The sequence below is a fragment of the Xiphophorus hellerii genome, chromosome 1 (genome assembly GCF_003331165.1).
Source record: "Xiphophorus hellerii strain 12219 chromosome 1, Xiphophorus_hellerii-4.1, whole genome shotgun sequence".
In the NCBI taxonomy this organism is placed as follows: Eukaryota; Metazoa; Chordata; class Actinopteri; order Cyprinodontiformes; family Poeciliidae; genus Xiphophorus; species Xiphophorus hellerii.
Window position 1 is genome coordinate 24446777 of NC_045672.1, and position 21429 is coordinate 24468205.

Below are 21429 nucleotides of genomic sequence, written 5' to 3' on the forward strand. Positions count from 1 at the left end.
GAATTAAATTAACAGGAGTGCTGTTGCAAAACCTTGAGCTCTTTCTTCACCAGAACCCTGCAGCCAGTATGAATGTGTTCATTGAATATTATATTCTTACCTACAATTTGTTTGGTTTGTCAATTGGTGTCACAGTTTGCATGTTGTAGTGTGAAACAAATTACCCCATAATAAAACATTATTCTGGCCTGATTGGAACAAAAATTAATATCTTTACACAAAAAAATCATTTCATTGAAATTCTGCACTTAGTTGCAGTCGAAACATTCTCATCAGAAAACATTATTGATCAACAGTTGGCTGGTTTCATTGCTTTTGGCAAGTCTTTTTTTAAAAAAAAAAAAAAAACTGTCAATATGGATTTTAGGCCTCTAGGATGATGTGAACAAAATATACACAGTGTATTGATATTTTCTAACTTTAAGGGAACAAATCTGTCCTGAGCACATTTTCTTATTGGTTTGAATATAAGTCAAATCAACTTTATTTGTGTAGCACGTTTCTGAGACAAGACAGTTCAAATGTGCTTTACATGAAAAAAACATAACACAATTAACACTGTAATATAATATTACATTACAGAATAGAGAGCAGTAATAAACAGTTGCAATCCAGACCAGAATTAATCTATTTTCCAGTCATTATTAATCCAAGGATCCAGCTAATCAAATAGCCTTGTTTAGCCTTGTTTCACAGGAACTCAGTGTTTCAGCTGTTTTGCAGTTTTCTGGGAGTTTGTTCCAGATTAAAATGCTACAAAAACTGATTGCTGCTGCTCCATGCTTGATTCTGGTTCTGGGGATACAGAGTATTTGAATGTGAAGAACTGAGTGGTCTATAAGGTTGACACAACAACAACAGGTCTTTAATTTATGTTGATACTAAGTCATTCAGTGTCTTCTAAACTAACGAAGGTATTTTAAAGTCTATTTTTTGAGCTACAGGGAGCCAGTAGAAGGACTTTAGACCTGGGGTGATATGCTCCATTTTCCTAGTTTTAGTGAAAATGTGAGCAGCAGTGTTCTGGATCTGCTGCAGCTTTTTGATTAACTTTTTATGCAGATCTGTAATGACACTGCTGCTTGGTAGTAGAGAAATTTATGTTTTGACGTGCTTAAAGAAGTATGAGATTACCGTTAAACCTTTTTATTTGCCATTTTTTAATTGTTACTGTTTTCAATCAACCCTACAGCTGTGGCAGTTTTCACAACTCTTGAAAGTTTTCCTGGAAATTTTCTAGAAATTGCAACCAAAACATGAACGATACATTTTAAAACATTTTATGGAATTTTGTGTGATAGACCAACACAAGTGCAATGAAAACAATACATGGGTTTCAGTTTCTTTTACAAATAAAAATCTATACACTATGGTAAAAAACACACCAGGCAGGTTAAGTATAAGATTGTAGATAAGTTTAAAGCAGTGTTTAGTTAAAAAAAAATGCACTCCTGAATCAGTATGGCACAACTGCAAACTTATTAAGATGTGGTCAATCACCTAAACTGACAGGCCTGAACTGCAGAGCATTAATCAGAGAAGGCCCATGATAACTCTGTGGAGGTCCACAAATATAAGAAATTTGGGTTTTGGCTTTGCCACCACATCGTGTGGTGGAAAAATAACACTGCGCCTCCTGAATACACATCCCCACAGCCAAACATGGTGGAGGCAGCTGCTGTGAGGAGGCTTTAATTCAGCAGGGACTGCTGAGCTGTTCTGAGTTGACAAGAAGATCAACAGAAATTCTGGAAAAACTGGCTGCAAAAGGCAGAAATTAATCATCCAGCAGGAAATTACCCTAAACACGTAAAAAGAGCTGCTGCGAAATAGTTTAGATCAAATCAATATTTATATGTTAGAATCCCTCAAAGTCCAGACAAAATCTTATTGTGAATTTGTGGCAAAACCTGAAAATTGATGTTTATATATTATTTCCATTTACTCCGAATGAGATTAAGCCATGTTGCAAAAAAAAGAAAAGACCAAAAATTCAGGCTGCTGTACAAAGTCAGTAAAGACATAACAAGACTAAAAGATCACACTTTTCAGATTGTTAAAACAATTCTAAACAAATTTATATTTGTTTTTTCCATGTCACACTTGTACACTACTTAGTGGTGATAGATCACACATAAGCCCCAGAAAATACACTGATATTGTTGTTTGCTAAAACATTCAAGAGGTATGAATACTTTATAAAGCACTCTATATAATTTTGTCAGTAGTTTTAGAGACTAGCTCTTGTATCATCAGCAGCAGCATGTGGTGTCATTATATTCTGAGCATAATGATGCAACGCAAACCTTAATTAACCCTAGGTGGAACTAGATGTGTGTCATTTCCTGAGGCAGTGATGTGGAAACGGTCTAATTTGGCCACAATGGACTACAAGGTAATCAACAGGGCAGACTGAAAAAGTCAAGAAATTTCATTTTAAAACGCTTAATGGCAAGAATGTCTCACAGTCACTACATGACATACATCTTTGAGAAGCAATTACTTTCATAGAAATCTGTCCAGTCTTTCTGCGTACACGTTCTGTACATTTTATTTTCTGGTTAATATAAAATACCACAAAACCCAATTAATCATAAAAAAAGGCCAAATCATAGATGTACCTAAATATGTGAACTTGGAATTATTTTAATGTACCATTTGCAGATAATGGAGATTCACATTAAAGGTCATTTTAAAACAAATCCCAAAAGAGCTCCTCAGTTGATGGTCCACTGTGCATCCAATGGCTTTAAACCCTACATGACATTTCAAAAAGAACTCACATAGGAATAGAAAGCCATAAGACGCATGTGTGGTTCGATACTGAAGGTGATAATACAAAAATTGTGCACTCAGATGCAATTAAAATATTCATGCGTTCCAGACCGAACTTGCAAACAATGAGGAGAACCAGGAGAAAAATACACAGCATTCAGCGTTTGGGATCACATCCGCATGAATAATTAACCAAAGAAACTGGAAGTATTCATCTGAAGCCCAGGGGAGAAAACTGAAACTGTCTTGTGAGCCTATAAACAGTAAAGATTGTATTTTTCACAAAACAGACTCACATAAATTGACCTTTTTTTCTCTCTCTCTCTGGCTAAATCTCAAAGAATCTCTCCAAAGCTGTCCAGCGTTTAATGGGGGGGGGTTATGGAATAATCTTTTTGATTAAAAATGTAGTTTTTAACTCGCCTCTGCAGGGAGAAGGTGGAGTGCAAATCTCATAAACTCTTATTATATTCTGCACAACTTCCTCACTAACAAAGAAAAAGAGTGTGTAACCCTGAACTACAGTTTAACTGCACAGCATAAAAGGCTCATCAGTTTTTAAGAATGCCCAAAATATATTCAGACACAAAAGTAACATTTTAATGCAGCTGGAAGTTATCCACTTAAGAAAGAATACTCATTCTACTGAATAGGACAGATGAATTCCCAGGAATATGACTAATATGTACTTTTTGGATTGTGTGTTTTACAATTCAAATCCTTTTCATTTGCATTCACTCTACTCTTTCTACATATTTCACCTAAAAGGCATTTACACAGATTTTCAGCACTGCTGAGTGCTGTGGGTCATTTTCAGGGGCTTGTGTTAGCAGAGACTCAGTACTCAAGCTGTGCAGGCCAACTCTGCGCACCCAGATGTCTGCTCAGAAAACAGAAGCCTTTATAAAAACATGAAAAAATCCTCCCGGACCGAGAGGAAACGGGCTAGCATAGAGGACAGAGGAGGCATTTGTTGACTTTGTATCAAGTGCAAAGCCGAGGTATGTGAGGCTTAGCGAGGCCAGGTATTTGTTAGTCAGTGTTTCTTGGGCTTTTGCTGTCTCCAACTCAAACAACAAAAGCTCCATTGAGAGCCTCCTTTTTCTTTCCTCCCCTCTGAACAAGCACACAAAGCTTCCTAAACTATACGCCGTAACTGTCCAGTTCTGAGAGAACCACATCTTTTTCTCTTTTTTTGCACCTGTTTCAGTTTTCCTTTGCAAAGACACACATATTTATAACAGATACACTTTTTCTCTGAATATAATCATCGAAATGAAGCACATTTAAATAGTTTGTGATGTCAACCTTTACAAACTGCTGCTGATTACTGTTCCCACTCCAAGATGTCAAAGCATACTCAGGATATTCTTGTTCACATCCGTCCAGGGGAAAGAACTTACTCAATCAGCCCACTCTGGGTTCAAAGGAGACCACTGCCACTGAGCTGCAGGGTTCCTCTGCTCATGCATGTCTCAGCATAAATTAGTAAAGCCCCCTCTGTCAGACTCTGTCCAGACGAGAAGGTGAATCTCAGCCACAGGCAGGATTAGTATTAATCCCTAAACATCGTACATGTCTCCTCTTTGCTTGGAGCCAAACAGAAATCATCAGAGACCAGATGAGGGTTTTTTTTATTAATATTATTTCATGTTTTTTAAAGATTATTCATGGCAGGTGTTATGAATACCTGCCTTTTATTTACAAAAAAAACCCTAAAAGCACTCTTTTTATTATCACTGTCAACATAGTTGCCTAACACTCAGTCATTACGAATTAAAACATATTATCTGATATGTGCTGACCTGCTAAAAGCATCTTCAACTGCCTGACAACACAAATAAAATCCCATTATATACTATATACAACACATGTGAGTCAAACAGCATCACTGAGGCTATCAGTGATGCTCTTTTTTCTATCAGGATAGAAAAAAAGAAACAGCTTAAAGACCAGCTATAAACCCCACTTCCAAAACTAACAGTGACACGCATTTGATCCTGGACAGATTCTGCTACAAATCTGACGCTTACCTCCTCTTCCTCCTCTCTCACGTCCCTCGCCGGACCTACTGTGGCATCCACTCAGCCTGATACTGTATGGAAAGACAATGGATAGGTGGCGGGGAGGAGTTACTATGTGAGCAGGAGACGGAGTAAAAGCAGAATGAAAACTGGGAGAGAGAGGGAGAGAGAGAGGAGAGAGAGCTAACAGACCTTCAAAACGCACATCTGACTGGACGCTACATGAATTGCAATTCTACTCTCCCCCCCTCACTCCCTCCTTCAGAGGTAGGGTCAGGGAGAACGACAGCCAGAAAATCCATCCTCACGTGGGAAATGTGAGGGAAAACAACAGACTGTGAAGGAAAAAAAAAGGGTTCTGGTTTTAAACAAGTCGCTTCTTTCTTTAGTTTTCCTTTGAATGAGTTCTTAAGATTCCAAGTTGGCAAAGAGCCCATGGGTCCTGGATGGAGGGGATAAAAGAGGGGCAGAGTTAGGGAGGGAGGGGGGTTTCCATTGTGCATGTTCCCTTCCTTTCAGACTTTGCACTCAAGTTGATCTTTGCAGCCGGTTACTAAATATTTCAGTCGTTGTTCAGTTTAAAGCAGAAGTTTACATTTTTGTCAGGCTACTGATTTTTTCGCTCAACTACAAGCTAAACCTTTTTATTTTGCAGTTTTAATTTTAAAAGATCACTGAAAACATCTTTTTGTCTTGAGTTTCTTGGTCTTTGTTCTGCTGGGGGGGGGGGGGGTTGTCCTCCTTACAGTCAGTTACTAGTTTTGCCTGATGAATCTGAGCTGAAGACAGCAGGTGCTGTTGAACTCTCTCGGAGCCAAATTCACTCACTACTCCCCCCGTTCATTCATTCTCTCCATTAATACACCCACATATCCCTGTCTGTGTTTTGTGTAAGGCAGGGGGGTGAGTGGGGAGAGAAAGCCACTGTTTTATGAGAAACATGAGACCCACTTAGTGAAAAGAAACACTTTACTTCAGGTTTTAATGAGTGATGCCACCTTGGTCTTCTTAGAACGCCTGATGATTAAGGAAACAGTGAAAAGCATTAATGTCTGTCACTTTTTTTGCTGCTAGAACTGCAATAAAAAGCCTTTTTTCCCCTTCTTTCAGTGAACCCCCCTCCTCTCCTCCTTACCCACAAACCCTTCCCATATCCACTCTGTCTTCCTCTCACTTTCCCTCAAATAGACACACAGTCGTGGTTCATTACTATTCACCAGGTTTCACTAAGACACGCATCATTGCTCCCCTCCCTACATCTGTGTCAGGAGAGGTGGAGGAGAACAAGGCAGAAGCAAAAGACATTTTTGCAGTACAAAGCGATGAATCACTGTGGTGTTTTCTGTGTTCTGGCGTCTGAACAAAACATATATTACAGCTGCATGCATGGGCTCTCGTCTTATGATTCACCAATAGAAAAATCTGCAGTTTGTAATAGTGATTCGATTCCTAATATAGAATGACCCTTTGTGCATTTTTTAATCAGTCTCGTTCCATTCATTAAGTCCATTCAGATTGCACTCGAGCATTATTATCTGTCCTCATACAATGAGACAGCATCTCATCCATGAAAATGACGACAATCCTCTCTTGCTCGTGTGTTGGATCCATTTAGGCTTTTTAAGTCACATACCTGTGAATATAATTCTTAGTGGTCCTGCTTTTATTCTCTGCTTTGTAGTCATTTTTTTTTTAGATAACAATCCTAACCATGACAGCTGATGCAAAGAAAGAAAAAACCTTTCTGCAAAAGTACTCTGTTACATTATTAGATCAAAGGAGATTCATTTAGTGGCTACTTTAAGTCTAACCAGGCCAGTTAGGATCAATTCAGCTGAGTCTAGCAAGCATTTTATATTTTAGAGTTTGTTGTTATGTTAGACGAAATGTAGGAGTCCATTTTGAGATGCATAGCTTGAGTTATTTATTCCTCAATTCAACTCAAATCATTGAATTATTGGCACAAAGATATGTTGGAGGATTTAAAATGGTTATGGTGCCACTCCTCCACGGTCCTTCTCACTGTGCATGGTGACTAAATTTACTTTTCCTCCAGCTTTGTTTATCACAGCTCCATGTACTTTTTTTATAAGGTCACCACATTTCTCCCACATTTGAATGGCATGTTCTCTTGTCTTTCCTGTACTGAAGCAAATAATGGTTATTGTACTTAAAATAATACATTTTAGTACCAACTTTGTTCTTTTTTTTTACTTTGTATCTTAATAATGATAAAGGTCTTGTTTTACTCCTGTGCATGTTTCCACATTGGATCATTTTTCTTCCTACAAATCCTATTAAGAAAGAAAGAAAGAAGTTAAATAGCACTGTAATTACAGGTTTTAATATTCACTGTAACAATACATGAGGCAAATAAAAGGCAAATCGCTCCAGAGTTATGACAAAGGATGTTGTTTTCTTGGTTGTCTTTGTTACACAGAGAACAAATGATCGGGCAATAAAAATACTTAATCAGAGTAGAGTGGAGACTTTTCAGCTTGTTTAAGTAAGGTATCCATAAAATTAGCTTTATACAGTATTTACTGATTTAGGCAAATCCATGCACTTTTATCATTACCATTAATAACAAAATCATATGCAACAATATACTTACATTTTTTTATACTGTAGCATTTGAATTCACATTTGTGACAGAAATTTGCCAAGTAAATAAACAAAACATGTTGTTTTGAAATTATGAATTCATTTATTAATGGAAAACAGTTATCCAATCAACAAAAAAAAGGTGATTCCCCTTCGTGCCACCTGTTACATCACCCCCAATCAAGAATTTGCAATAAGTAGCAAGGAGTGTTTAAAATTCTTGTTGAGAAATTTTGACCCAGGATTATTGTTAGTCAGCAATATTGGAGGAATTTTTTCCACAGCAACTTAATTGGATGTAAGTTCAAACTTTTACTGGACCTATATACCTCCTGCATGAGGTTGGTTGAACCCGGCTTTATTAAATGAAATCCCGACTAAAAACTGCCTTTTGTATTTTTTCAAGTCATCTCTATCCAATATAATATAACAGATGAAATCTTGAAATATAGAAATAGACATAAGTATGCTTCTTGGACAGTTTTGTCTTTGTTCTTACTTTTATAAACCCAGCCTATCATTTTTAGACAGCCGATGTTTATTTAATAGTGAAATATATATTTTTATCTCAATAGCTGCAGTCTTACAGTATCCTTTGATATATTCATGAACTGCTGTTACCTCAACTTTACCTTTCTCACTTTTAGAGTGCACCAAGCCAAAAAAGAATAGAAGTGTTTTGCCCCGCAGACACGTCTGTTTGCATACCTCACATCACTGCCTCTATTTCAGGCTTGTTGAGATGTAGAGGGGGGTTCTCTGCAGGGCATTTCTATCCGAAGCTGCAAGGACTGACTGCAGAAATATGGAAGGGTGACAGAAACGTCTCTCACTGCTCTGTGACACATCTCCTTTGGCTAATCTGTTTCACTTGTGTTACTGACTAATGGATGAGTTTGAGCTGAATATTATGCAAATGTTTTGATTTATAGGTTAGGGAATGTCTTAAATCAGAACACATGCTCTGCAGGCGGTTTGGATCCTAATGGAGCATGATAAATACTATAAAACTTTGAGGGGAGGGTAGTGTGAATTAAAAAAATAGTAATCTTCTTATAATTCCTGTCACATTGTCCTGGCTCTGCTTTAGGTTTCTGATTGCTGACTGGATAAATGTCAGCATATGGAGATGAGACAGAGGAGAGCAAGGCAGCAATGCTTTGGACCTTGAAGTGGTTGCCAAGACCAAAAAAAACAATAAGGACTGAATTAAAGATGTGATATTCATAAGTAGTTTGCTTTTCATTGGATTCCTCATTTTCAATATTTTAGCAATTCCTCACGGAGATTTCTTTGCAAACAATTTTCGTGGAGGTCTGATAGTTTGCTGACTTAACAGGGCAGCACTTTCACACCATCTAGTGTTGGAAGAAAATAGTTGATTAGGAATTCCTCTCACATCAGAAAATGATGTGCTGGTTGGCTCACTCCATTGGATTATTTGACCATCTCTGCGCAGAATAATTTAGTGAGCATGTAATGAGTTTTACTCTAGAAGCCTGTTTACTGAGCAAATTGTCTCTGTGATCAATTTTAAATTCACAAACTCATTTAGAAGCAGCTGTGGCTCAACAAGCATCTAGTCTAGTATAATATTCAACCATCGGGAATCTGAGAAGATTTAGTCAGTCAAATCTACTAAGCATTGTGTGTTTAATGTGATACTTTCCTTTAAGATATTAGAGGCAAACGTGTTTCTTTCCAATCCCAAATGTGAGCTCTTTTTAAAAAAATAGAAATATAAATGAACTATGGCATTTATTGTTGCTTATTCTGAAATTACCAAACAGTTTCATTAACACTCCTCCATGGGCTGCCACCTTATCGTGGTGGAGGGGTTTGAGTGTCCCAATGATCCTAGGAGCTATGCTGTCTGGGGCTTCATGCCCCTGGTAGGGTCACCCAAGGCAGACAGGTCCTAGGTGAGGGACCAGACAAAGAGCAGCCCAAAGACCCCAATGATGAAGGAAAACTTTGGACTTGGTGTTCCCTCGCCCGGACGCGGGTCACCGGGGCCCCACTCTGGAGCCAGGCCTGGAGGGGGGGCACGATGGCGAGCGTCTGGTGGCCGGGCTTTTACCCATGGAGCCCGGCCGGGCTCAGCCCGAAGAGGAAACATGGGCCCCCCCTCCCATGGGCCCACCACCCGTGGGAGGGGCCAAAGGGGTCGGGTGCAGTGTGGGATGGGTGGCAGCAGAGGGAGGGGACCCTGGCGGTCCGATCCTCGGTTGCAGAAACTGGCTCTTGGGACGTGGAATGTCACCTCTCTGGTGGGGAAGGAGCCGGAGCTAGTGCGTGAGGTCGAGAGGTTCCGGCTAGAAATAGTCGGTCTCACCTCGACGCACGGCTCTGGTTCTGGAACCAGTCTCCTTGAGAGGGGCTGGACATACTTCCACTCTGGAGTTGCCCAAGGTGAGAGGCGTCGGGCAGGAGTGGGCATACTTGTTGCTCCCCATCTCGGCGCCTGTACGTTGGGGTTTACCCCGGTGAACGAGAGGGTAGCATCCCTCCGCCTACGGGTGGGGGGACGGGTTCTGACTGTCGTTTGTGCTTACGGGCCGAACGACAGTTCAGATTACCCACCCTTTTTGGAGTCCTTAGAGGGGGGTACTGGAGAGTGCTCCTCCTGGGGACTCCCTTGTTCTGCTGGGGGACTTCAACGCTCACGTGGGCAATGACAGTGAGACCTGGAGGGGCGTGGTTGGGAGGAACGGCCCGCCCGACCTGAACTCGAGCGGTGTTCTGTTGCTGGACTTCTGTGCTCGCCATGGATTGTCCATAACGAACACCATGTTCAAGCATAAGGGTGTCCATATGTGCACTTGGCACCAGGACACCCTAGGCCGCAGTTCGATGATCGACTTTGTCATCGTTTCATCGGATCTGCGGCCGTATGTCTTGGACACTCGGGTGAAGAGAGGTGCGGAGCTGTCCACTGACCACTACCTGGTGGTGAGTTGGCTCCGGTGGTGGGGGCGAAAGCCGGTCAGACCTGGCAGGCCCAAACGTGTTGTGAGGGTCTGCTGGGAACGTCTGGCGGAATCCCCTGTGAGACGGAGCTTTAACTCCCATCTCCGGCAAAACTTCGAACACGTCCCGGGGGAGGTGGGGGACATGGAGTCTGAGTGGACCGTGTTCCGTGCCTCCATTGTCGAGGCGGCCGATCGGAGCTGTGGCCGCAAGGTTGTCGGTGCCTGTCGCGGCGGCAACCCTCGAACCCGCTGGTGGACACCTTCGGTGAGGGATGCCGTCAGGCTGAAGAAGGAGTCCTATCGGGCCTTTTTGGCCTGTGGGACTCCGGAAGCAGCTGATGGGTACCGGCGGGCGAAGCGGCATGCGGCTCGGGCGGTTGCTGAGGCAAAAACCCGGGCGTGGGAGGAGTTTGGAGAGGCCATGGAGAAAGACTTCCGTACGGCTTCGAGGCGATTCTGGTCCACCATCCGGCGTCTCAGGGGGGGGAAGCGGTGCAGCACCAACACTGTTTATAGTGGGGATGGTGTGCTGCTGACCTCTACTCGGGACGTTGTGGGCCGGTGGGCAGAGTACTTCGAAGACCTCCTCAATCCCACCAACATGCCTTCCACTGAGGAAGCGGAGCCTGGGGACTCTGGGTTAGGCTCTCCAATCTCTGGGGACGAGGTCGCCGAGGTGGTTAAAAAGCTCCTCGGTGGCAGGGCCCCGGGGGTGGATGAGATCCGCCCGGAGTTTCTTAAGGCTCTGGATGTTGTAGGGTTGTGTTGGTTGACGCGACTCTGCAATGTCGCATGGACATCGGGGGCAGTTCCCCTGGATTGGCAGACTGGGGTGGTGGTCCCCCTGTTCAAAAAGGGGGACCGGAGGGTGTGCTCCAATTATAGAGGGGTCACACTCTTAAGCCTCCCTGGCAAGGTCTATTCAGGGGTCCTGGAGAGGAGGGTCCGTCGGATAGTCGAACCTCGGATTCAGGAAGAGCAGTGTGGTTTTCGTCCTGGTCGTGGAACGCTGGACCAGCTCTACACCCTCGGCAGGGTCCTGGAGGGTGCATGGGAGTTCGCCCAACCAGTCTACATGTGTTTTGTGGACCTGGAGAAGGCGTTCGACCGTGTCCCTCGGGGAGCCCTGTGGGGGGTTCTCCGGGAGTATGGGGTACCGGGCCCTTTGATACGGGCTGTCAGGTCCCTGTATGACCGGTGTCAGAGTCTGGTCCGCATTGCCGGCAGTAAGTCGGGCTCGTTTCCGGTGAGAGTTGGACTCCGCCAGGGCTGCCCTTTGTCACCGATTCTGTTCATCACTTTCATGGACAGAATTTCTAGGCGCAGCCAAGGTGTTGAGGGGATCCGATTTGGTGGCCTTAGGATCTCATCTCTGCTTTTTGCAGACGATGTGGTCCTTTTGGCTTCATCAGATCGTGATCTGCAGCTCTCGCTGGAGCGGTTCGCAGCCGAGTGTGACGCGGCCGGGATGAGGATCAGTGCCTCCAAATCCGAGGCCATGGTCTTGAGCCGGAAAAGGGTAGAGTGCCTTCTCCGGGTCAGGGGGGGTGTCCTGCCCCAAGTGGAGGAGTTTAAGTATCTCGGGATCTTGTTCACGAATGGGGGAAGAAGGGAGCGGGAGATCGACAGGCGGATTGGCGCAGCGTCTGCTGTCAAGCGGGCGCTGTACCGGTCCGTCGTGGTGAAGAGAGAGCTGAGCCAAAAAGCGAAGCTCTCGATTTACCGGTCGATCTACGTTCCCACCCTCATCTATGGTCATGAGCTTTGGGTCATGACCGAAAGAACGAGATCGCGGATACAAGCGGCCGAAATGGGTTTTCTCCGTAGGGTGGCTGGGCTCTCCCTTAGAGATAGGGTGAGAAGCTCAGTCATCCGGGAGGGACTCAGAGTAGAGCCGCTGCTCCTTCACATCGAGAGGAGCCAGTTGAGGTGGCTCGGGCATCTGGTCAGGATGCCTCCTAGACGCCTCCCTGGTGAGGTGTTCCGGGCACGTCCCACCGGGAGGAGGCCCCGGGGAAGACCCAGGACACGCTGGAGGGACTATGTCTCTCGGCTGGCCTGGGAACGCCTCGGGATTCCCCCGGAGGAGCTAGAAGAAGTGGCTGGGGAGAGGGAAGTCTGGGCCTCCCTTCTGAAGCTGCTACCCCCGCGACCCGATCTCGGATAAGCGGAAGAAGATGGATGGATGGATGGATGGTTTCATTAACATTATTCTTACAACTGTAAGAATATGTGTTCTTTACTTATACAAAAAAATTTTTTAAATAAAATAAAATAAAATAGGTCTGTTCTAGCTTTTAACTGTTTATTGGTCTTATCAGCTCTGTAAATCTGTAACAAAATTATTCAGGAATGAAAACAGATATCCAAGTTTCTATAGGAATGCCGACTTTATTGCTGAACAAAGACAAACACTTTAATTCGTTTAACAACCATGCAAAGCTCCTGAGCAATTCTGCATTTCTGTGTTTTATACTTCCTAGGTGCTATGATTTCTTCCAGTCTTTTAAAGAAGTCTTGAACAAAATAGCAAAGATGCAATAATTTAAAGGGAGAATAAAAAGAGAAAATAATTGTGTATTGCTGGTAAAATCCCACAACTGAACTCAACACTGTGAAGAATTCACCCGTCATTCATAGTCAAGGAAACCTCTTGATGATAAATGTGACATTAAACAATTTGGAGGCAAAATAAAAACCAGTATTGGAAGACTGAAAAGTTCAGGTCTCAGCTGTACTGGAGAGAAGAGCAAATTATTGTCATGCAATCTGAGTACATGTAAACATAGTTCTCACTGGGGAACATCTGGTGTTGGTAATTTTCCTGTATAATAGTACATTTATAATTACTCCCTTTCAAAAGCATCTAATGCATTTTGGGCAGCTTCTTTCTGTCATGAAGCACATTCTCTACATAGTAACAAAGCTGACTTATGTGTAGTCAGAGCTGTCACCCAGTAAATATTTAACTTCTCTGTCATTTATCCAGCATGCATTTTGAGTAGTAGGGTGTATATGAAAGGACAGATAAAGAAGAAATACTAAAATAATACATTTTCGAACCAAAAAATGAAAGAAATGAAATGACTAATCTCTTGTAAAGCTGAAAATGAAAATAATTTTTTCATGAAATACCATGTACCTCAGCTTTAATGTTTAAATATCCCTTAAAATGTCAATTGATTTTAAATGATAAATGATGTGTTGTTTTCACTTAAATTCAGCACTGTGCTTTGAAAACTGACATGTTTCGGTTCAGAAAGAGATGACCTACTTCAGTAACCAGAATTTGCTGCTTATTTTCAACACTTGTCTCCAAGATGGTGTTAGTTGACAATTACCTGAAGAACTCGTGTCATGTTGCAGCATCTCAATGAAGAGGAAGTGAATGTTAATGAATGCCTGTTCTAAAAACACTCATATTTCTCAGGGTTTAGAACATAACCAACATGTTCAACACGTTGACAAATCAGTTACACAGCTGGAGGCTTTGCATGGCTGACTCTGAAAGATATCACGGCAGCAAGAGATATCATCTCAAGAAAACATGACATATTTAGCAAGAAAGGATTCTTATTTTTTAAGACGCAGCTGACAAATGCAGATAGGCATATTTTTTTATGTTTTGAGGCAAATTAAATCACAAAAGAAGTGAGATACGAACCAGTCTGGAAACACATATGCAAGATGATTTAGTGACAGATTCGAAGACACATAGCAGTGTAAAGATTTATGTCGTCTTGCTCTATCAGTTTGTCAAAAGTTCCTCCCATAAGATAAATAAATTCAAAATAATAATCAAAAACAGCAAGTCTTTGATTTCTGGTTCCCTCTACTGTGAATGTGACAGATGCCCATATTTGGTCACAACCTGTTTCCTCCTTTCTCACATTAACAGGATTAGGTATTATGCCCTCTTTTTTTATTCCAGTCTGGTAGCCGAATGTAACATGTTACTCATCATTATATACATTTATTTTACAAAAATGTTACTCCTATAAATGTGAGTTCGTTTTTTTTTTTTTTCTAAAATAGGGTCGCATTATTTGCGCATATTGTGCATATTGTGTTTTCTCATATATTTAGATTAACACAAATACCAACAGTGGAAGAAACTAATTAGTTGAGAGAAAAATAAACCTAATCACAATATTGAAACAAATAAATGTTTGATGGTTTCAAATTGGGGCTTCGCACCAAGTACATGGCCAAACCTATCCTGATTTGATTTCATTCTAGAAACACCTTAGTCCCTGATACTGACACAAATTCAGATCATTTGTAATAAATAAATGAACACAGGCTCACCAAGTGATATTTGTTCCATCATACCAATTCAAGGAAATCTAAGCATGACTGCAACCATTCAAGCTGATAAATGTAATAACAGGATGCCACCTAATGTGCACCTCTTGGTGAAACATCTGATATATTCTGTCTCTTTGTGTCTGGTGAGCTTTTTCAGAGTTTATTTGGTCGTATGTTTTGGATAATTATCAGTTTGGTAATCCCGGTGCAATTTTATCTCAAAGGCCACCAGATAATAATTTAATACTGAGGGTCTCCAGCCCTACTTGAATGGCTTGTCAATCTGTCTTAGTACCACTATTCAAAAAAACAAATCTAAGACTCTGGTCAATTTGAGAAATAAAATCATATAAAAATGCTACTTTACATTTATTTTACAGTAACTATAAAAGTCGCCACTTGCAGTACAAGTGATTTTGTTAGCATTTTAACATTTTCACAGGCCAAAAGAGAACTAAAATGTAGCAACACATGTTGAGGGCATCCACTCCTTCTTATATTGTATATCTGTCTTGTATTTGAAGCCTGCATAAGCCTTGTTTTTGGGGCAATAATAAATATTCCATGGAAATTACTTAATCTGGCTGTAATTATTTTGAGTTTTATCAAATTATATTATTCAACAACTTACCAAGACGATTATTGTTCTCAATAGTGACTTTTAAGGGGCGTACTGTGGTGGCGCAGGGGGTTAGCACGCCCCACGTTTGGAGGCCTTAGTCCTCGACGCGGACGTCGCGGGTTTGACTCCCGGTCCCGACGACCTTTACCGCATGTCCTCCTCACCCTCCTTCCTGTCTGCCTACTGTGGAAAAAATACGAGCCACTAGCGCCGCAAAAACTCTTCGGAGAAAAAAATGAAAAAAAAAAATAGTGACTTTTAAATTATCCAAATATGACAAATATCTCACAATCTGTACATGAGACAGATCTGTGTCATTGCTTTCTGTATGACACATTTTGCATTAACATAAATGTGACATACAGTGACACACAAATGTTAACTTTCTTGTAGCATTTCAACAAGCAGCCCTCTTTCTAAGTCAAACATTGACGCCATTCAGATTGGAATAACATTGTTGGAGGAATCAAGACTTCACCCATTAACTCAGGAGGATATCCTTTTCAGTTGAGCAATGCAAAAAAGGGAGAGAGTTGAAGGCTTTAAATAGAGATCCAGAAACCCATTTCACTGAAGCAGAAGTCAATAGAACCTCAGAGATTCGTTCGACATTCGGTTGTGAAAAAAATATACCTGGTGGTCTTCTGTGCCCAAGATGTTCATAGATCAGAGGATTGTAACTCTATTCAAACGAAACGCCCATCACACGCTGACTTACTGGAGCGTTTTCTTCAGCTTTGGACTGTGCATTGCTTTTCTTGGACCTACAATATTGGACTTGCAATGTCAAACAAACTCAACACTGAGTCAGATTACCTGGGTCTTCTTTTCTCAGCAGTTCTGCTTGTTGATCGGCAGCTCGGTTGGTGGCGTTTTCAAGAGAACGTAAGTATCACTAAACAAGTAAGCGTCAAGAGATTCGTCTTCATTTTAACTGTGTCTGTCTCTGTCTGTTTTTTTTGTCCTTAAAGGTTATTCAGTGCTCTAGCTGCCCTATTTGTCTCTGCTCTTCTCATTTCTGTGATATTTGCCATCATTCCTGTATGTAATAATGTCCTCATACTGGCCATCGCCATGGCTGTGTCTGGTTTGGCAATGGGGGTTATTGACACCATTGCTAACATTCAACTGGTCACCATCTATCAGAAGGACTCAGCCATTTTCTTACAGGTAAACTAAAGAGACGCTCATTTAAATAACAGGATAGAGAGATATGCTGCTGTTCTTCCAAAACTCTGGTAGTTTGATGTTCCTGCCCTTTATGTGCTTCTGCAGGCTCTGCACTTCTTCATCGGGTTTGGAGCCCTGGTGAGTCCACTGATTGCAGATCCTTTCCTCTCTGAGACAGGCTGTGGGAATCATACGGGGAACGAGACCGAGATCATGCATCATTTCAGGAGCATGCTGAGATACAGTCCAATTGCGGAGCACAACATAACTCAGAGCCACCTGCCTCAGGATGGAGTGGAGAAGGAGGAGCCAATTGTGCAATATGCTTTCTGGATCATGGCGCTTATTAATGTAAGACACTCGGCAGGCATACGTTAGTCGCCATTTGATTTTTACTTATTATTTATTTGATGGAAATGTTTTAAATGTATTTATTTTGTTGTTTTTTCAGCTGCCTGTGCCCATTGCTGTGCTGTTTCTCATGTATCGGGAGAACTTACTCCCATGCTGCCCTGGCAGCACTCCACGTCTTTTAGACAAGGATGAACTAGCAATGGAGACCCAGCAGGGGGCCGAGGGCCCAGACTTGGAGCAGAAGGAACATGAAGCTGGAGGTACGCATGTGAAAGAAATATATATTTTTTGGCTTTCATTTTAATTCATCTTACATTCCTTCATGAATAACAAATACGTTGTCAGGAAATACGAAAACAAAACAATGAATGCCATTTTGTGCGCACCGATACATCATTTCCGATTTTTTTTTTTGCTCTGCCACAGGTCATGGGAGTATCTTCAGCTGCTGTCAGAATGATAACCTGCATGGACTGCCAGTATCCTTCTTTATGATTCATATCCTTGGAGGGATGGTGCTCTTTATGACCGATGGCATTGTGGTGAGTGAGAGGTGCAAATAAATCACACAGTATTCATTTCACATGCATTATTTCTCAAATAAACTTTTATTAGTCTATACAAGATACGCATCCCATAAAGCATAGAAAATAGGGTGCATGAAACTAGATGTTTTTTCTTCTCAGGGAGCATATGCTGGCTTTGTGTACACCTACGCTGTGGCCCCACCGATGTCGTTGCCGAACAAGACAGCAGGTTACCTGGCTAGTATTTTCTGGGCAGCGATCACAGCTGGACGCCTCTTGTCTATTCCTCTCTCATATCGTTTCCAACCTGTACGGCTTCTCGTGTTCAACCTGGTAAGGCCAACTAAGAAGTTCGAGGCACATTTTCTTAGTATACTGCACAGTGCCTTGATCATACTTCTTTAGATTTGGGGGATTTTTTTTTCTTATTACAACCACAAACCTAAGCGTATTTGGGGGATTTTATGTAATAGAATAACTGGTGATTAACTGAAGAGGAAGGAAAAGGATATGTGTTTTTTTTCTGGGATGTATCGTGTGCATTTTCATTCTGTCCTGTTGAATTACTTTATTAAAATTCTTATTACTGCAATTAGAGCTTTGAGTTTTTGTGAGCCTGTGTAGATTTGTTGTTAAATTCATACCATTCATATCTCTGCCAGTCTCCTGTGAGACTGAAGGAGGAGCACCTTAAAAACATCTGTTTTCAAAACCAGTCACAGAATTTGAGTAAGAATTAGGTCTAAATTAACATAGCATATAGTCATATTCTATAATTTGGAAAACGCATTCGTATTATTCTCTTTCGACAGATCAAAAGTGCTTTCTGAAAATAACCCTAATACAGGTATTAATCGCACTTTTTATTAAGCCTACATTACCGCTTTAAAAAAAAGTTTTTCAAATTGGTCTGATATGACATACTGATCAGAAATGTCGTGCTTTCATTAGCAGTAAGCAGAAAATCATCATAATTACCAGAAAAAAAGCTTGAACAAAACTAGCTCCATCTAATTTAGTGAATTGAGTTTCTGAAATGAACCTTTCAGTTATAATGTAATTTAGGAAATTTTACTGACAATATACTTTGATGAAAAACATTCAAGTGGAGCTCTGGCTGTATGTTTAGAGCTGCTGGAAGGTGATCTCTGTCCCAGTTTCAAGTCATTTGCAACCTCTAACAGGTTTTCCTTAAAGGATTGTCCCATATTTAGCTCTATCCATCTTTACCTCATTATGCAGCTACCACTATGATTCATGTTGGACATGGTGTCTACAGGAAGTTCCACTGCACGTAGCATTTACTAATTAGGTGATCTCTGAAGTCAATTAGTTGCACTTGATTTTATTTAGGAATATTTAATAGCTGTTAAAAGACCTATTCAATCCACAGTTTCAGATGTTTGTCTGTTAAAATAACAACATGCATCTGGTTCCTTCCACTTCTTAATGATTCACTTTGTGTTGGATTCTCACAGAAATGTGTGGCTGTAGCAAGATATTTCTCCTTTTCACTGAAACTCCGTGCTCTTAGACAAACCACTCTCTTTATTTTTGCAGGCAGGAGCTATTGTTACTGTGTTGATGCTGCTCATTTTCTACACCAGCAGCATCTTTCTGTTTGTCGGAACCTGTTTATGTGGACTTTTTTTGAGCAGCATTTTCCCCTGTATGCTTGCCTACACTGAGGATATCCTTGATTACCAGGGTATAACTTGTTTTTCCTATCACAAAATAGTGGTGCACTGGTGGAATGAAATGAGAGAGTATGAATTTATTTTTGCAGGATGTGCAACCTCTGTCCTGGTGACAAGTGCAGGGATGGGAGAGATGGTAATGCAGGTCCTGGTTGGCTCAGTAAGTCCCTCCGTTGTTTAAAAAACATTTGTAAATGAGAAAAATTATGTCCTTATTCGCAAACATACAGCAGGGGTTTATTTATATTTATGTTTGGTAGTTTAATTTTGATATTTTCTCCACAGATCATTCAGACTGAAGGAAGCTACAGTTTCCTGTTGTGCGGAATGATAATTGCCTGCATTGGGTTTATCCTCTTCTTTGGTCTCCTGCTTTTTCATCGAATGCACAGAAATTACCTCACAGGTACATCATGAACCAGAATCATTAAACATTTCTTTTAAGCCTGTAGATTTAGGTGTGTTAAAGGGGTTTTTTAACACTCTCTCAAAACTCACTTTCGTTCTTCTAAAATTGGAACAGGAATATCAAAGAAGTCAGCAATGGTAGAAGAACCAGGAGCAGACCAGAATGGATCAGCCAAAGCAGAACAGAAAGAGAATGACGACACTGTGACAATTTCATAGTTTCTTTTATTCTGTAAATTATAAAAATTAATTTATTAATCACAAAGGTTTCGTGCTTTATATGGCTAGATTTTTGGAAATGAAAAAGGATAGGCCAAGATTTTGAAAGTGTACATGTGCTAAAGGGTTATAAGCAGTTAATCTCTTACCAGGGTCATGTTAATGTCATGTTGTCTCTATTTTTGTAAAACCCTGAATTTAAAGCACAGGGTTAGTTTGAAGGGGATCAAGACTCAACTGGACTTTAACCATTTTAAAACCACTCCAATCTTAAAAATTTACAGTGATTTAAGCAAACCTTATTGGTCTGTCAGACTCTCAAATCAACTAATCTATATTGCTAAATGAAGACCCAATAGTGGCTTACATTATGAAACATAACCTGATTATAATCTTTTAACAGAACCACGCTTCCAAAATCCTAAACTATCCATTAAAAACATTTTTGTACTTTGATGTTTTGCATATCTCACCACATTTGTTCATAAGAGTAATACAAAGTTATTGCAATAAAGTTTAACAAGTCAAATGTTTGTTTTCTTTGCTTTGAAAAATAACTGTTTGGAAATGCATCCTCTGTCTTTCAATTTATCCAAAATGCAAAGAGAAAAACTCAGCTGTTCTCCAGAAAAAAAAAGTCATCCAGGCCTCATGCAACCTTTCTACAGTTAACAATTAATCTATATCTTTAACCTGAGGACTTATTAGAAAAAATATAAGCTTCCACTTTAGCACAAGATGATTCTTTAATACATTTATTTAGAAAAGTATATAAAATTAGATTTTCATCTTTTAAAACAACAACACATACTGGCAGTTCCAGGCCTAACATTTGACTGTGTTGCTTGAATTTGTGTGCAGTGACAGAAAACATTAGCAGTCAAATCACAATCTGGAGACAAATTGAGTCTGAGAACCTATTTAGACACCAAACATTTGAAGATAAACATGTTTGACATCTCTAGTTATGCAGAAAGAAGGAAGGTGATGCGTCATAAGTAGGGATTTGCAATCAGCTTTAAAGAATTCACATAAAAAATGGAGAACTTACCAAATGAAGACTTCCTTTACTGCATTTCTTCTTTGTCTTTAAAAGCTGACATGATATTTTCTGGAGGAAAACGTGGTCAGAGAAAACTAGAACGCAGAAGTGATCCTGTTAAGTTCCGCAGATATATTGGTCTGTTTTTGAGGGGCTACCTTAAAAATGTAATGAAATAAAACAAATATCCAGAAATTAATTTATGAAAAGGAGGAGGAAAATCTACTTGGTCCAAAATTCCATTATAGTCTTCCTATTTTGCCCTATAAAGAACACTTTTATGACTGTTTTGTCATAGATGACACACTCTGTACATTAGGCATCAGTTAAACATATTTGAGTATTTCATATAAAATAATTGTCCTAGACTCCAAAAGTGATGCAAAAGCATGTCTGACAATCTATTATAATTACCAGGGTAAATTAGTAGTGGTTTCTCTGGGTTTAGTGATTTTGAAAATAAACTAGATGGTTTAAATCTTGTCATTTAAATGTTATTATGTAATTAGTGTTTCAAAGAATAAACTTCAGTTTTCCTCAAGACTCAGTTCTTCTTTTCATTGTATCTTTTCCAACACTACAGTCTTGGTATATGAAGTATGTTGGATGACAGTATGAAAGGTTGCATTACAAGCAAAACTGTGTCAATTTGTTTGTCACTCTAGGGCCTTGTGGTAATTGTGGTAATCCAGTGACTCGTGGAAAAG

The 21429-nt window shown here is 40.6% G+C and overlaps 1 protein-coding gene across 1 annotated transcript; it reads left to right on the forward strand.

Annotated features, from left to right (window-relative positions):
* The first annotated feature begins 15849 nt into the window (after positions 1 to 15849).
* mfsd4ab (major facilitator superfamily domain containing 4Ab) lies at positions 15850 to 20209 on the forward strand. The gene is made up of 10 exons (XM_032585354.1): positions 15850 to 16190; positions 16277 to 16475; positions 16581 to 16826; positions 16927 to 17089; positions 17256 to 17371; positions 17516 to 17689; positions 18917 to 19064; positions 19143 to 19213; positions 19339 to 19459; positions 19577 to 20209. The coding sequence occupies exons 1-10, from the start codon at positions 15961 to 15963 to the stop codon at positions 19678 to 19680; spliced, it is 1572 nt and encodes a 523-aa protein (XP_032441245.1). The 5' UTR covers positions 15850 to 15960; the 3' UTR covers positions 19681 to 20209.
* The last annotated feature ends 1220 nt before the right edge of the window (positions 20210 to 21429 follow it).

Bases quoted from the DNA above. Each gene is read 5' to 3' on its own strand.
- mfsd4ab (XM_032585354.1), top strand. From the start codon at position 15,961: ATGTTCATAGATCAGAGGATTGTAACTCTATTCAAACGAAACGCCCAT. The intron at 17,690-18,916 runs GTAAGGCCAACT...TTATTTTTGCAG, and splicing joins GGCTTCTCGTGTTCAACCTG to GCAGGAGCTATTGTTACTGT. The intron at 19,214-19,338 runs GTAAGTCCCTCC...TTTTCTCCACAG, and splicing joins TGCAGGTCCTGGTTGGCTCA to ATCATTCAGACTGAAGGAAG.